General features: G+C 40.2%; 1 protein-coding gene across 13 annotated transcripts in view; it reads right to left on the bottom strand.

Annotated features, from left to right (window-relative positions):
• PLB1 (phospholipase B1) overlaps positions 1 to 16,479 on the bottom strand; it is a 103,730-nt gene that overhangs the window by 16,345 nt on the left and 70,906 nt on the right. For all 13 annotated transcript variants that reach the window (XM_080588218.1, XM_080588221.1, XM_080588223.1 and 10 more), the window contains 12 exons: positions 15,476 to 15,541; positions 15,006 to 15,106; positions 12,758 to 12,839; positions 12,181 to 12,285; positions 10,305 to 10,400; positions 9,097 to 9,168; positions 8,293 to 8,370; positions 6,218 to 6,278; positions 5,448 to 5,506; positions 3,439 to 3,497; positions 2,123 to 2,166; positions 856 to 955 (listed from right to left, as the gene is read on the bottom strand). In XM_080588218.1, the coding sequence (XP_080444344.1) occupies positions 856 to 955; positions 2,123 to 2,166; positions 3,439 to 3,497; positions 5,448 to 5,506; positions 6,218 to 6,278; positions 8,293 to 8,370; positions 9,097 to 9,168; positions 10,305 to 10,400; positions 12,181 to 12,285; positions 12,758 to 12,839; positions 15,006 to 15,106; positions 15,476 to 15,541 (923 nt within the window). The remainder of the gene's footprint in view (positions 1 to 855; positions 956 to 2,122; positions 2,167 to 3,438; positions 3,498 to 5,447; positions 5,507 to 6,217; positions 6,279 to 8,292; positions 8,371 to 9,096; positions 9,169 to 10,304; positions 10,401 to 12,180; positions 12,286 to 12,757; positions 12,840 to 15,005; positions 15,107 to 15,475; positions 15,542 to 16,479) is intronic.

Consider the following 16,479-nt stretch of genomic DNA (forward strand, 5'->3'; position numbering starts at 1 on the left):
CCGAGACACCAGCTGGAGACTGGAGCTCCTGACATACTAGGATGCAACTGTGCTTGAGCCCTGCCTGTTTCCAGCAGCTACATAAATGTGGCTACATTATTTGCACTCCCACAGCCACACTGACTGTGCTGAGCCTTTGCTCAGGGCACCCATGAAGTGTTTAGTGGCTACATAGGCTTTCCTAGCTTCCCTGAAACTCTCTTCCAGTAAATTTAATGACTGTTAGAGGTGTCACAGACAGCCTTGGAAACAAATTCTCTGTGTATCCATAGAGCAGGCAAAGCATATGCAATACAAACTTTTATATATTTTGGTTCATAACAGACTAGTAGAGTTTTCCTTCAAGAAGGAAAAGGAATAAATTCCCAGCTGTTCACTCTCTTTGCACTACAAACAAGGATAGTTTTTAATGCCATTAGGGTAGCAGTGGGCCTCTACTTATTAGTTTGAGGCACGTTTCCCAGAAATCAAGGGATAACTGAGAAATGGTCATGAACTTTTTCTCATTACACACACGGCCTGAGAACGAAGCAGGGAGCTGCATACCAAAGGCTGGGCAGAAAAAGGTACCAATAGAATTAGAAGCATAACTAAGGCATTGACTCAGAAATTCTGCACAGAGGTCAAATGAAGAAAGGGAGTTTCTCTCTGTCTCTAATTTAGAAAACTTAAAAATTAAATCCCCCAAATACTGGATTTAAAAATATGTAATCAGTAATCAAACCACAGAAACACGTACAGTACAAGTAAATCATCAGCATTAACTCAGCCTTAACGTACAGTTCAAAGATAATCTGCCAGTCCATCATTTCTCTCCTACCTGCTTTACCCTTTCTTGGCCACAATTGCACTTACCGTGCAGTGGCACCTTTCTGTGCAGCGTTGAACCCAGCTGTTTCCTTACTGCTACCAGTGGAAAAGCCAAAGATGTTTGGACTGAATTTTTTCAAGATATCTTAAAAAGAGAAGACACAATGTTCAGCCATCCACAGTACAACCAGCATTGTTGCTATAGACACACCTGCCTCGGAGACTTCAGTTACTGTGTCGACTTCAGTACAAAATTATTTCTCCCTGTGGCCTTGAGGAGCCAGGGCCTGGCAACCCTAAAATCACACAGCTCCCAGGGAATTCAGTGTTCTTGAGTGTGAGTGCCTGAGTAATCGTGGTTACTTCCCTTCACGTAACAGGAGCAGATGCCCCAAATGCAGCCCTCTACCTCCCAGTCCTCCAGCTTCTCATTAAGATAATATTTATTGCAGAGAAGTGAATTCTATTCATGTTTATAGGCTTCAGTGAAACCCTCAGCAGTGAAGCGTGGTGCCTGAAAACTATTTTGTTGTGTCTGTAGTGCAGTCTGAAACCTCTTTGCAGAGTCTCAATTACAGTGCTGTATACATGGTGAAATGTATTTTCTATTTTTCCTTAAACATGATGCTTGTCATGTTACATATCAGATCTTATTACCAACAATGTCAGGTATTTTCAAACTGCTCCACAGCACGGATCGTGTATAAATAGAAGAACCACTGTGAACCAATTCCCCCCTAATTTATAGTCACACTGACCACTTAGTGGTTTCTATGGCAACTACAGGAACCAGTTACACAGAATGCTACGACAAGAAATTTATAGTATTTTTAGATTTTTTTCAATGTGATCTACCAATTCAAAGTCACTGGGAGAAGTCACCAGGAAACCACAACCTTATCAACAATCTTTTCTAAATGGATTGCTAATTGTTTCATAACTCTTAATTTGCCCACAGCCATTACAGTCTGTCATTGGAAAGCACAAAATGAAATAAAGAAGGGACAGATCTGGCAGGAACTTCTGCCACCTTCAGCACATTTACTCCTCATCATTTGTATCAAAAGGATGCAACCGTCACATGCAGATCCTGTGATGTGGAGGGGCTGAATCAGCTTTACAGCTAGGAAGGTCAGTCTGGGTTTCAGCTGTGACTCTCATGAACTGCTCATATCCACAACAGATGGGCACCCCCCGCTGTCTGGGAGGAAAGTGTGATCATTTCCAGATGTTTCCTAGCATCTACTTGGACTACTTTCAGAGTAATTACTCGTCTTGCCTTTCACTCACATTGGTTTTCCAAGATACTCACTAGGTAAAGTAGTTCGGGTCTCGAGGGTCTCATCACCTCCGATACTACAAAGGGAAAGAACAGAATCACGAAGTAGGATTAGTTCTGCAACCATCTGTCTTGCTGTCACCATATGTTGCTGTAGCAGCCCAGGAAGGTAAAAAGACTAACCTCAAACAGAACCATGAATATAAACCACAGGACAAGTAGGAATTCAGGGAAAGTACCGAAAGGAGATTTCAGATTAAATCAAGCAGGGTTTCAGCTAAGGTAGAAACTATGCCAAACTAGGAACTGAGCATACTGGAGAAATAATTTTTCATACGGACATGCTGGGATGCCCATCACAGAAAGGCATTTTTCCTCACCAACGTTGCTCTATGTGACCTTGTTGAAATTACATTTGTGTGCAGTTATGCATAGAAGAGAGACTGCATTAAATGCTCATTAACCACCTATTTAGGATTCTGCAGTGTTGATTACGAAAAAAAGCCTCTGCCTCTACTATTCAAATAACATCTTTGTAACAAGCCAATACTTTCTTATACCACCTCTGTCAGGCCCTCTGAGATGTCTATGCTTGCATATACTTTTAGGGTGGGGGTAGAGTGGAGAAAAGAAAGATGAATAAACATACACTTGCTTATCTACCATACGTACTTTTGCCTACATGAAATAGGCAGTTTCCTTCCACTCTACTGTGGACATTGAGACTCATATCCACCCTAATATATATTGTCGTTGCCCACTTTGTAACCGCAAATATATCTGGGATATCTTCACTGAATGTGCATGCGGTGTTCTCACCGTGTTCAGTGTTCATGCCAATCCACACTCACTTAGATTTTCTAGTGTTAGACACTGTATTAGATAATCACAACAACAGCAGCAATATTTTGAATAAATTCCAGAGGGACTAGTAGGAAGTTGAAATAATTTACTCATATTAATAATCTAGTACTGCCAGACGGGGGCACAGGAGCCTGCTGGTAGCAGTCAGGTCTGGTTAAAAAAATAAAACAAGCACACAAACACAAAACTAACAACACAAAAATCACTCCCTCTCTCTTCCAGTTCTGACTCCCCAAGGCCTTAGCCAGCATAATCACTCTCAGCATCCTACCCTACCCCTGTATTTACTCTCAGCAGGGAGAAATTGGTTTGATAGAAGTAGAATTTAGCTACTACAGCTGTGTCAGCACACCCCTTTGTGTGGGACATTTCATTTCCATTTTTTTCAGTATGTAACTACTCAACCAGGTGACCTGCACTTTTAACTGTGTCTGTGGACAAAAATGCCGGAAAGGAAACTGAGCTTTTTTTTTTTTTTTTTTTACCTCCAGGAAAGTCCCCTCCAATCTGTTTGTAGGTCGGTTGAGCGGGCTCCTACAGCAGTCTGGAAAGGATGGAAAGAATCGTTTATAAAATACTACAAGAAAAAGGTGCTACAAGTTTAGGTAGGACAGACAATGTGATTTGGAAGTGCTGATGGTAACGTTATTCTGCAGACTTTTTTTTTTTCAGTATCTCTGTTACAGCATAAGTGTTCCATCTTCTTATCCCCCAGCATACACTGCCCCCAGTCAGCCCTGCACTGCATCTCCTACACTTCAAATTCATGGCCTTCTCCTCATATTCAAAAGCATTTCATCTAGTCAATAGACCTTGGAGCATCAGAGGAGATATAGCCCGGCCAGAGGACATCAGGCTGTAAGGCCAAAGACATATTTTTTTGGAACTACAACTCTAATATTAGTTTCAGCAACCCTGGGGGACCCAGATTAACATCTACAGCTTTCTATTTGTTTGGATTTTTCTAATGGAAAATGCTTCATTCTGGCATTTCCTGAAGAAAGCCGATTTTGAGAGACTTAATAATCCAGGGAAAAACACTGATGAAAAATTCCCTGCCAGTTTAGCTGTAAATAAATCAGTAGAGGAGCTGGCTTTTAATCTGCCAAGAAAACAAATCTTTGGTGCAAAACCCACTTTTCTCTTCTGGGACCCAGTCTGCTAGTCTAACACGCAGACTGAGTGAGGTGTAGGCAGGCTCTTTTTTTGCCAATACAGATAAGTGTGTCGGCATATCTTTTGCTTTCACTGTGCAATGGCGCTGAGAAGTTGGACAGTCCTTCCCCCTATTTGTGTCCTTCCCCCCCCAGCCCCAGCCCCAGCCCCAACCAGCACTACTTCCCATAAAAAATGTCACACCTTTCTGCAGCAATGGCAACTAATAAGAACCTCATGAATAATAGCAGTATGCGAATTGCCTTGCTCAGCTGTTGAGACAAAGTCCTCAAGCATCAGAGTCTGGCCCTTATTATTAGGGATCTCCGAGAAATTTCACGTATTGAAGAATGAAAATTTAAAGAAGAGATGTGTGCACTAGGGGGAGGAAATCAAGCAATTAATTTTAAGTGTTGTAGCCATGGATAGAAGGGAGGCTTGCAGGATCATTACTGAGGTCTTCTAAGAAAAGCTCAAAGCTCAGCAGGCAGGAAGCCAGGATTACATCAGGAACACCAAAATCAGTTTTCAGAGTTAATGAGGAGGTGAAGACATGCACACCTGCCAGTTGATAAGCCTGACCATTTGAAGGCTTTAGTCCATTCAACTCCTTCTGAACTCTACAGGAGCTGAAGCTGCTAGAACGAGCACCCGTTTAGCTCAGGAGTTACAATTCATGTTGACACCAATATTTGCCTTCATCCCATGCCAGAACAATTCTGTAGTGCTGTGTAACTTTGGAACTTTTTCCTCAAAAAACTTCAGTGCAGATCTGCAGTATTTCCTGTTATTCTTTTTCTGGGGCCTTTATTTTCTATGACGATTCTTTTCAGTGTGCATTTCTCAATACATGATATACATCATAGTTTTAACTGAGAGGTGCCTAATCCAGGAAGCAACAGCTGAAAGCAAAATTCTGATATACTGAAATGTCAGAACTGTCTCAAGAGAGAAGCACTTCGGTCAGCTATCAGTTATTTCCATAGGAATTTACAGCAAGACCTCTTATTGCATGAAAAATGTCTCTTGCTTGTTCTTATGTCAGAAAATACTACTACTACAAGGGAGCCCTCTTCCTTTTCAAAAACACTTGAATAGATTCTGTGCAATGGAGAATATGATCCCATTTCTGTCCTGGCCTGAATTATTCATTACTGGATCATACAATTGCCAGTGCCACTCAGATCCCTTCAGGCTATTTCTTCTCAAAGGGGCACAGGTAGATGAGCTTTGCTTTGCCAAGCCAAAGCAATTTGCTTTCTGCCTGACATGACCGTGTATAGGTAGAAATTGACGCTTACTCTTCTCATTCTAAACCTGGCAACACAGCAGTACTTACAGTTAGGGAATCTCCCAGTGCGCCAATGACTTTGATATCAGCAGGTTGTAGCTCATGTACTGAAAGAGGTAGGAGAAGAATCATGATTAATGATAACTGACACAAAATACTATTTATCAGAATAAATAGCAGAATAAAGGTCCAAGTCATTAGTTCCAACCTGATGGTATTTTTACAGACTTTTAGGGAGAATGAGCCTCAAGTTTTATGTACCCGCTAGGCAAAAGGCAAAACTTCTTGCCATTTGCTTGCAACAGTATACTCAACCAACAAGGAAATACATAGACTTTAAAACAGCTTTTCATATGTAGGAAAAGAGTGAAAATGGATTAGATATGTTTAGGGTTTCTAAGGTTTGGGTCGTAGATCAATACTTCCCATTAGCAATCTGCCCATAAAACCTCCCAGTTATGAACAGCACTGCTACTGCGCTTCCTATCAGACAAGGCTCACCAGGTAAATCACACCTGCTGAGCTGCTAACCAACCTAGGCAATTTTAATCTGCCATGTTGCTATATATAATATATGGATTTGATAAACATAATTGTATTTATCCACAGAGAGCACACCTGCTGTGTTATAAAGCTTGTCATGTATGGCAGGATGGACTTTCCTGCTTTGCAGTTAAATATACTAGCTTTTATTGTTTACTTTCTATCTAAGATTTGCAGTTTCAAGATCTTATTGATCTTGAAAAAACAAAAACAAACAAACAAAAAAGGGTGAAATCTTTCCTATTCGGGATTTTAGCTCAGGAGTTCACTCTCACCTGATGTTGGGACACGACTGGATGGAGTCTGTTCCGAACAAGACAGGTCACTGCCCCAGTTCTGAAATGAGAGTTTATCAAATTGTGCCATGTTATGGTTAAAAGACAGTGTGGAATACATATATAATTTAATTGTACAGTAAAGGGCAAAACCAAATTCAAAAATAGATCCTATTTTGGTGCCTATACAGCTGAAGAGTCAAAGAATCATAGAATCGTTTAGGTGGGAAAAGACCTTTAAGACCAGTCTGTCCTCTTCTTTGTGGAATGCTGTCAAAACATCAATAACTTTTGGTGACATTTTCTAGCCAAAACATATCTTTTTGTCAAAGCCAAAACATATCATCTAGAAATATTGCTTATAACAAAGGCTTCATAAGAAGGATATATTTTTTTCCCTCCTCTATAGCCTGGGTGTTTTGTCCATGACCCAGGAGGTAGGGTCTTCAGGTCTGAAGTACCACTCTGTCTAAAGAGATACCAGATGTAAATCCAAGGAAAACAGAAGTAAACAAAAGTTACATTATATTCACGTACTACATTATTACTGCTTCCTGTGTACAACCCTATTCTTTTCCTGGAAGTTTTTGAAAATCACTTGTTTCACTGAACATAAAATTTTAAGAGAATTTGAACCCTCTGATGTTTCAGAAAAGAGAACTGTCAGCCTCAGATTTTACCATACATTTGTAGGAGGTATCATAGCTATTATGTTTATTCCACCAATAATGAAACCAAGGCAACCACACATCACTGATATCTTGATTCACCAGCAGAGGCATCTGATGAAGGTGTTGCCCATGCTCTTTGGTAGTAAGCACCAATGTTAGCTAAGATGGCAGTGAGGGAAAGACTATAGCTGTTGTAATGGGCAGTCCCTGTAAGAGGAAAGATATCTGCTTATACTGATCTCAGACCTGACCCTACTTAGAGCAGGAGGTTAGACTAGGGATGCCTTAAGGTTCCCTTCTAACCTGAATTATTCTGTGATTGTACAATTCTACCTTTCAGAGAAAAACTACACAGACCAGTGGTCTTCAGAAAGCACGGATAATATTAAAAAACGTCAAGACAAATGTGTCTGTTCTCCTATATAATGGTGTAATAGGCTCTACTATCAACCAGCTAGTTAAAGGATGCTTCCAGAAGTTAGAAAGGACTGCTGAGAGTATTTTTAGATCAGAGAGGAAGCTGTTCTTTTACTCTCTCTACTGCTTCTTTACTTTATCACTTCAAAAGCTATTGCCATTGAGATTCAGTAAGTGCAAGGATTATCCATTAAAGGTATAATTTTAGCTCTACAGACAAAAATCTTATTTCAACATTGCAAACTATGGCTCGTTGAAACAATATTAGCGGTTGCTCTTTGCAGCCCTCAAGACTCTCAGAGATTTTCATAATTTAGTTAGGTATGAGGACCCCTGGTATGTCCAACTAGCCCCAGTCCACTTTGATTGCCATCCCCAACCATACTTGTATCACCAAAACGGAGCAACCCTTGCAGAATATCTGCGTGCCAGCAACCATTTGTCAAGAGCAAGTTACTGCCCCATTTCTTCAGGTCCTACACAAAGTTTGTTTCTGCAGTTTGTTTAATCTGCCCTGTGGTAGTTGCTCAGTCAGCATGGAAAGTGAATCCTTTGGAGGACCAGTCCCCGTCACCTCCTCTGCAGCTGGCAGCAAATCCAATAAGTAAAGATGACTGCCCTCTACAGGTTGAGCACACTTGAGTGCATGGAAGTACAGTGGCTCAGATCATTTGGGTACTCAGGATCCTAAATTCTCTTCCCCTACTGTTCGGGATGCGTTAATGATGCACCTTGGGTGACTAACTGTAGAGAAAAATTTCAATACAATTGCACCAATTGATACAATTAATTTTGTCTGCCTTTTGGGAAAAGAAGAGTTTAACATTTATTTACATAGAAAACAATGCAATCCAAGATAGACCTCTCTGTCTGAAAACTGCTAATAGGTTATCACATTTATAAATTCAGGATGATGTGCAAACAGTCACCAAACAGGGACCGTTTTGCACAGTTTGTCTAAAATGCAGCAAAGTATGCAACAGTTACCTCTGCTGGCTCACTGGTGGGAACCACAGTTGGATGGGTGTAGTTGCTATTTTTATATGTTGCCAGGAAGGGTGTAGCCTGGGAGAAAGAAGAAATTAAAAAAAAAAAAAAGAAAGAAGAAAGAGAGGGAAAGAGAGAAAGAGATTAGGCAAAAAAAACCATGGCACAATCCAGAGCAAGTGACATCAAGAAAAACCAAAAAAGTAATTGTCTAAGCTGCAAAAGAGGTATCTATATTTCGAAACCATTCTCCTTACTTTAAAATTCAGAAGCAAGATTTTTGTTTAGCACCTTATGGCAAAAATGACATATGCCAGATCCTGATTAGCAATTTAACATTCCCCTCTCCTAAGCTTTCCACAAATTATTAAACATTATTGGCTGTTTAATTCTTTCAAAAGACACTGATGTAAGCTCTGGAGAAACCTCGACTTGTGTCAGCAGAGGGGAATAAAAGATTGACTACTATATGGTACTCTCTTCCCTCCAAAAGAGGCTATACAGACTGCATAGTTGGTTTTGTCCCCTACTAATGGAGCCTGCATTAATGAAGAAAAGCACATTTGTTTAGGCTAAAACTGAAAACACACAAATCAGCACGTTCTCAGTCAGTATTCACTGCACAATAAAAGGCCGAGGGATACCAGAGCAGGTACATTGATGGCACCTGCTCATTCAGAGGTAAGCAGAGGAGGAAAGTTTTCAGCAAACTTGCCCCAGACACATTGAACCCCTGCTGTCTGCAGGCTGCACAAGCACGTAGGGCTGCCTGATACCCAGCTTCCACAACATGGGGATATTTACCTGAGTCGGGCAGCTGAGGACAGCGTCAACCATGAAGTCAAATGAGTCAGCTTTCTGGCCTACAGGCTGTAACTAGGATGGACAAAAATAAATAAATAAGTAAAAGTTTGTAGCTGTCTCAGCTCATCTCACATTTGTATAACAATTCTATCCAAAAGAATCTAAACACACCTTTCAGTTTGTTGTTTTTTTTTTAAAACTTTTTTTTTTTAAACTGCCTGCATTTACAGACCTTGATTTACCCAAGGCTGAAATGCCTTTGCTCCTCAGAAGGAACATGGCAACTGAGCAACAAAACAGCAACTCTAGAAAGAAGTTTAAAAAGGGAAGTAGAGAGCTATGCTAGATCAGCTTAAACTCCAGGATGATTTTGGCAGGCACATGAAGTACCCTGGACTTTTGCCAGAAGGCGAGGTTGTAAACTCTGTTCTCTTGCATAAAAGAGAAGACACTAAGAGTCCCTCAGTTTTTATTGCTAAGTTGCACGATGGCAGCTCCAACAGAAGGCTGTTTATATGTAGAAGATTAAACAAAATTTAATTAGAGGTACTGCTTGATGATTGCAGGCAATCATTTTAGCTAAGACATTACCCCAAAGTATAAAGAAGTTACCATTTGGGATCTAAGATACTGCCTTGGACTGCATGCATACTCCTACTGCACTACAATCCTAAGTAAAATGAGTTTGCTTAACCAATCTTTATGACTCATTGTTACCAAGTTTTATTCATTTTCAAAGGTAGTAAAGCTAAACTGAATTAAAGCTACTTTAATTCCTAGTAAGACTCTCACAATACAAAGGATTTAAAACACTTTTAAGTAATCCATTTTAAATTGGCATACGTAGTCACAATTCTTTATTTGGTGGTTTCTCATATCAGCCCATAGAAACATCATCCTTAGTAAATATCCTGACTTTCATGACAACGGGTGAAATAGATTTCAAGCTGCTCAGCTGAAATCATGACTGATTGATCACGCACTTACAGCACCCCTCCCTTCCCCACAGAATCTAAGAGGCAAGAGCTTCTAGGTTGTGAGCAGGCAGAAATTTGAGGGTATCTGACTAGAAAAGAAGAAACAAATGCTGGGGACCTATTACCATGTTACAGAGTTATCTAGGACTTCATTGCAATGTTTATTACATAATCTTAACGGTAGCCAGGTCTAGCTAAAGACTGTGTTGTATGCAAAGCCTGTCACCTTACCAGAGCATTCCAGAGAGCCCTGGCAAGCTGAGAATGGCCTTTCTGGTTTGGATGGAAGCAGTCAGGTGAAAAGTAGGAGACATCAGGATGCCCGTCCTACAGGGGAAAGAATAAAGTACATGTAAGTGCAGAAGAACTCACAGAGCTCCAACTTCAGATTGCTGAGGCCAGATCCGAGCCAGTAGCAGGAGGTTCACTCTACTTGTTCTTGTCACTCCAATGTGGAAAGCCTCATCAACTGGTGATATAAAGCATGCTTCAGCAGGTCCACTAGCTACCAGAAAACCTAGCTAGAAATGCTTATGTGCTTCCAAGGACAGATCCAGAAAGAAGCAGCAAAAACACCATTTTGAGTTTGGTATCTAGTCTCTCTCTGCGTTCTGTGATAAAGATGGGATCCTCTCCTCGGCACAACATCAGAACAGGCGGCCTCAGCACCATCATGCTCTGCTGTACTTTTGCATGTGAACGAGTATCTTATAGACATTGTACCGGAAGGAACAGAAGCCATCCATCTTCTCACAGTTGTGTCAGTTCTGCAAGCTTGAAAGGAGCAAAAAAACAAGTGCTTGAGAGAAGGCAGTCAAACTGACCAGTCTCCTTTCCAAGCACAGCTGTACTTTAATACAGATACTGGGACATCTGGAGGAGGTAAGGCTTGGACATTTAAATACCTTGGCTTTCATGTGAATATTGAGACAAGAATGAGTTTAGATCACAGATAACTGAAATAACATTTTGTTGTTGTTGTTCAGAGCAGTCCTCCCCAAAAACTTGAGCAGGTTTTTGATTCAGTGTGTTTGAGCAAACTAACGAGGATGACTACTAGCACTTGGATCTATATCTGATCTTTTGCCAAGTTGAGAGGCAGAGTTTTAAGTTCAGGAACATCTGAATTTTGTGAGAGATAAGAAAAGACACCACCCTGAACTTCCTTAAAATCTCAGCTAATGCTTGTGAGACTATAAAAAAGAGTTCAGAAACATTTTGCTTCTCCTATTTTTATTTTTGTGTTCTTCACCTTAGTACCAAAACCCCTAAAGGATGGCTTTTCACAGGAGCCAGCTTCATCAAAAAACAAAAAAAAAAAATAAAATAAAAGCCTGGTTTGTTTTTTCACCTGTGAAGTTTTCAACCAGTTTTCTAAATTCAAGAGTTTTATCTGTAGCAGTATTTGAAACTCTTCAAACTTATCACTAGCTACTGGTTCAATAATACTAAGGCAAACCCTGTTCAATATTTTGCTGCATCTGCATTTACTTCCAGGTGAGAGAAGGAAGCACCGATCTACATGAAAATTAGCAAGTGGGGTTTCAGTTTCAGAGAAGGTACAGATCACTTCCTAGATTCATAGCTTGCTGGGACTTATTCAAGGAACTGAAATATAGTTGCCAATAACAGGAAAAAGGGCTCACTACATAAAATTACTATTTCCTCTAAATCATATGAAAACTCTTCTTTCTGTCAGCCACATAAGTTATGGGACATGAAGAGGAGGCAATGTTCTAGTCTTCAGTGAGCAATGCAGCTAGGTTGCTTTAAGGACTGTAACTTAATACCTCCATCTTTTATTAATCACGCTATATTTTTCTTTATATTTACATATCCTTGAGAACATACACAAACCAACCTCTTAATTCAGGTTTTGATTCATTGTCCAAAAAAGCAATTCATACTGACAGAACAATATGTAAAATGAAGAGCAGATATCTACACAAAGAAATCTAATCTATTGTACTACTAATCTATTGTACTAAAAATCAACAAGTTCTAATAAGAAAAGCACATGACAAGCTGAAACGATTTTGCATACTTTATGTAAAGGTTAGATACCCACATTTAGTTCTTTGCATACGGAAGTCTCTTTAGACTATACCTGACCAAGAGGAATCTTTGGATTTCGGAGGAAGGGCTGAATGATCACTGTGAAATTTTCATGAGTGTCATATCTGCCAGACTCCACCAGTCCCTGAACACCAAGCTGTAAGAAACCAAAAACAGCCACCAATAACCCATCAACATCTCTGCATAAAAACTGTTTTGTTGTTGTTGTTGTTTGCATTTTTGTTTCTTTCTTTTAGAGAGAGAGCCCAAGATTCATTAGGAAGCTTCTGCTTGTTAACTGAAATAGACAGAAACGTTGGCAAAAGGTAAGCCTTGTAAAAGTGGCTGAGAAGGCTGCAACACAATACTGCAGTTGTGAGGGACAGGATTTTGGTGACTGAACTCTCACCTGTCCATCTGTATTACGAAACACTATTTTTCTGAAGAGATTTACTTCTGGTTTTCATCACATCGTGTTCTGGATAACATCGAATTAACTCCTGCTTAGCTCATAGTAATATTTTACCCCGAAGTGCCCTATGATTTGCTATAAACAGGCAGGTTGCTTGGTAATCAAAAGCTCATCTCAGCTGGAGGCAAAGTAACTGCACCTCTCTTAATAAACATACCTGGTAAGCTCTGACGGCTTCCCTCACCATCGTTAAATTTTTTGAGTTTTCTTCTCCTGTGAGAACACAACTACACAGATAACTGTGGGAGAGGTTAGAGGAAAAAACAAGAACAGAGAGGATTAGATATTTTAGAATGCAAGTCATCCTTTGCTACCCAACATCCTCATGACATGGGAGTAACAAGGAAATTCGTACACTTGAATTTCTGTGAAAGTGTCTTATTGTCCATGCCATTGTTTACCATTTCAAACCTTGGCTTATTTTCCCTGGATTATTTTCCGCCTCACATGAACGATACTACTCTAATACCAGTTTGGTTTCACCCCCAGGCATATAAAGGTGAGGTACACTGTACGATGCCAGTTTGTCCCATTCAAGGCATCCAAAGTCCCTGCAGCCTGATAGAGAGAGACGCATGCCATTCCCTCTGGAACTAGAAAAGAGATCTTTGAAATTTACTGCCTGTATTATCTCTGAGTTGATACCTTTCCAATCAACAGTTCCTTTTGCCTTCCCAAGATACAGAATTTGTTCCTGTTTGGAGGATCAGCAAAGAATGTAAATTATTCATTACAATAAAGTCACTGAAACTGGAGATAGCTGTCCACTCTGCAAATACTTCATATTCCCTCAAAATGCCATAAAATCCAAATACTTGTAGACTTCAACCCCATCTTGAGGTACCCTGTATCAATAATTTTTACCCAAGCACAATGAAGTATACATTATGTGTCACAGGAAACCTGACAGTTCAAACCTCAATGAAATGCAAAGAAGATCTCCTTGTTTTTAAGTCCTAAATTCTAGGGCACAACCATCTGTACTCTTAACTTTAGATGCAGGAGCCTAACTTACTACAAACTAGTCATGTTTGGCAAATTTTGTAAGCTTGAGAGCTAAGAGACCATGGCAGCAGTAGCCCAGTGAGTTCTAAGTACCTAAATATTAACTCTAGATAAGGTGAGCCAAGCTTCACTAAAACTAATGATCTGTTAAGAGCCACCCTACTCTGAGATGTCCCTACTTTGAGGTCTCAGCTATTGTAAGCAGGTTTATGGATTAAACACATCTATGCTAATAGCAGCATGAAAAGGCCAGAACCATAACGCTTTCAGCCAGGAAGGTCTTCAGTCAAGTTGATTTACAGATCATATCCTCGCCTATCTTAACCAGAGTCCAAGGAATTATTATGCAAGTCCTAATTTAACCAGCCCATGAGCTTTATCCTAACCTTCCCTGGGAAGGACCACAAGCAGCCCAAACCAAAGCATAGTTCCACAAATGTACATTTAGCTTTAACGCAACCGTACTCCATAGAGCCTAAACTTGTCATCTCAATCCTGGAGCAGAAAGGCTACATCTGTTACTTTAGTCTGACCTCTTATACTGAGCCCAAGACTCTTTCTTGCCAGTGAATATCATCACCTTTGTCATTTTATATATCATCTGATGTGCTGCCTTAGCCTGTACCATTAGAGTCACAGTGAGATCTGTAACTGCTTTCTAAAACCAGAAGCACAATTTAAAACACTCATTTCTACCAAGCTTAATTCTACCCAAAACCTGGTTAGCCTTCCCAGGTCCAGATGAAATCTTAGTGCTACTAGCCCTTTTCTAGTCCCAGCCCCAAATCCCATGCAAGCCTTGCCTTCTCTGATGCGATCACTAATTCTAATCTCTCCAGTGTTAATCTAAGCAGCCTCACATGCTTTTACTCTTATCCTAAACCAATTGTTGCCATAGCCCAGGAATCCTAAACTTCTGCTTCTTAATAGTAGCTCGAAGTGCCTTATTTTATCTAACTATAACATCAGAAGTCCTCCTATGTCTCAGCTAAATTGAAAAAAAATTAATAAATAAAAAAAAAAAACAGAACAAAACAAAAACCCTACTGTTTAAAACAGGCAACTCAGTCCTCCAGACTCATAAACTTTGCCAAGGAGCATCTCTGAGCCAGTGCACCAACGCTGGCCTGCCATTACTTATACTCAATAGTCACAAACTAGTGTAAGAGCTGCCTGGAATACTTGCAGCCAACAAAACAAATGTACTTGGGAATCTCTTAGATCAAAGCCAAGATAAAGCAACCCCATTGGGCAGGATGATATCATCACTGGATGAGATGCCCATAGAACTGTAGTGCTACGGACATACTTCTCTATGATGAAAAGAGCATGGAGAAAGAACTTGCTTTATCATCACAAAAAATAAGTTCAAGTACAAAAGAAAGTCAAACAAGCCTTACTCTGCCATGTAAGTGGGGCACGGAACTTGAGTATCCACAAACAACTGTCTCAGAGGGAGGATGTCCATCACTTCAACCAGATTCACTAGAGCTTTTGGAACCTGAAAGGAAAGTCAGACTTCACCTTATAAGGAACTGGTTATACAACCCACAGTGCACTTAATTTAAGCCAAAGTCCAGCCATTCAATGCCCCTTCCCTTTCTCCCTTGTTGGGAAGAGGTAAAAAAAAAAAAAAAAAAAGGCAACAAAACCCACAAAACTTCAACTCTGCTGTTGATCCTTTTCCAAAACCACGGTTCAATGCTGCTGTCTCTCATTTCAAACAGCATCTCACTACTCTCAGATAATACATGAGCAGTTGCTCATATCAAAGTCAGCAGACCACATTTGGTACCAAAATGGAAGAAACCCATCAATCAATTATATACCAGTTCAAGCTACAATACCAGGACAATTTCACAGTACTTGCCTGTCCATGAAGAATATCAAGAGTTTCTTGAATTCTTCTGGTGAAATTTACAGCTGAGTAGTGATCCTGACAGAAACAGAACAGAAGAGATTATTGCTAAATGGGGACACAAGACATTTGGGTTGGGAGGATAAAGAATCACATTAATTCTTTTCCTTTTCGTCCATACAACACCGTGGTCAGGAGAATGTTCTTGCTTCTTTCTAGAGGCCAAGAATTTTATGCATATCAATTAATCTAAAATATAGAAAGACTCAGTCAAATTTTGGATTTAAAATAAACCTATATTAAGGTGTATGTTTAACCAGTCCACTGGGTGCTTTACATAAGGATACGGGAAGGAACCTAATCTGATCACATGCTAAAAAGCATAAATCAGGCAGCCACAGGCATGCTCAGAGCCAATTGATAAGCTCTCATAAAATCAGGTGAAATCATTGCTAGTCAAGGACACGGCTGTAAATAAAGCTATAATACTTGGTGGTAGCAGCAAAGATGCCTAGCAAGGCTACTGCAGAAGCAGCACATTTCCCAAGCAAAAGTGGTTGCAGGAGAACTGAAAGCACTCGCAGGAAATTTTCATATTTAAAGTAAGAGAGTAAGATCTGACAGAGAAAGGTGGCCTCTCCCCATGACCTGCCCACTCAACTCCCATGATCTCCTTACAGCAGCCCTAAAGGCTTCTTCACAATCCAGAGAAGCATAAAATTCAAATGAATTGCTGCACTGCAGCAACTTCCCTCATACATGCCTCACCTGTCCCTAGCACTCTCCTACAATATGAGTTATGGAGTGATGACAACCATTGTAGGATTGGACTGATGGTAGTTCAAAGCAGTATAGCTCTTCCTTGGATATCTAATGAGGCCTTGCTAGCAGTACAGCAGTTACCAGATCAGGCAAAGGAAGCTTTTCTTCCCTTCCATTTTTTGCTTGTGGTCAGAAAAGACAGAAAGTGGTTCTTACCCTGGAGTAAGCCAGAGAGAACACAACCATCTTACTTG

Source organism: Anser brachyrhynchus, assembly GCF_964034855.1.
Source record: "Anser brachyrhynchus genome assembly, chromosome: 3".
Taxonomy (NCBI): Eukaryota; Metazoa; Chordata; class Aves; order Anseriformes; family Anatidae; genus Anser; species Anser brachyrhynchus.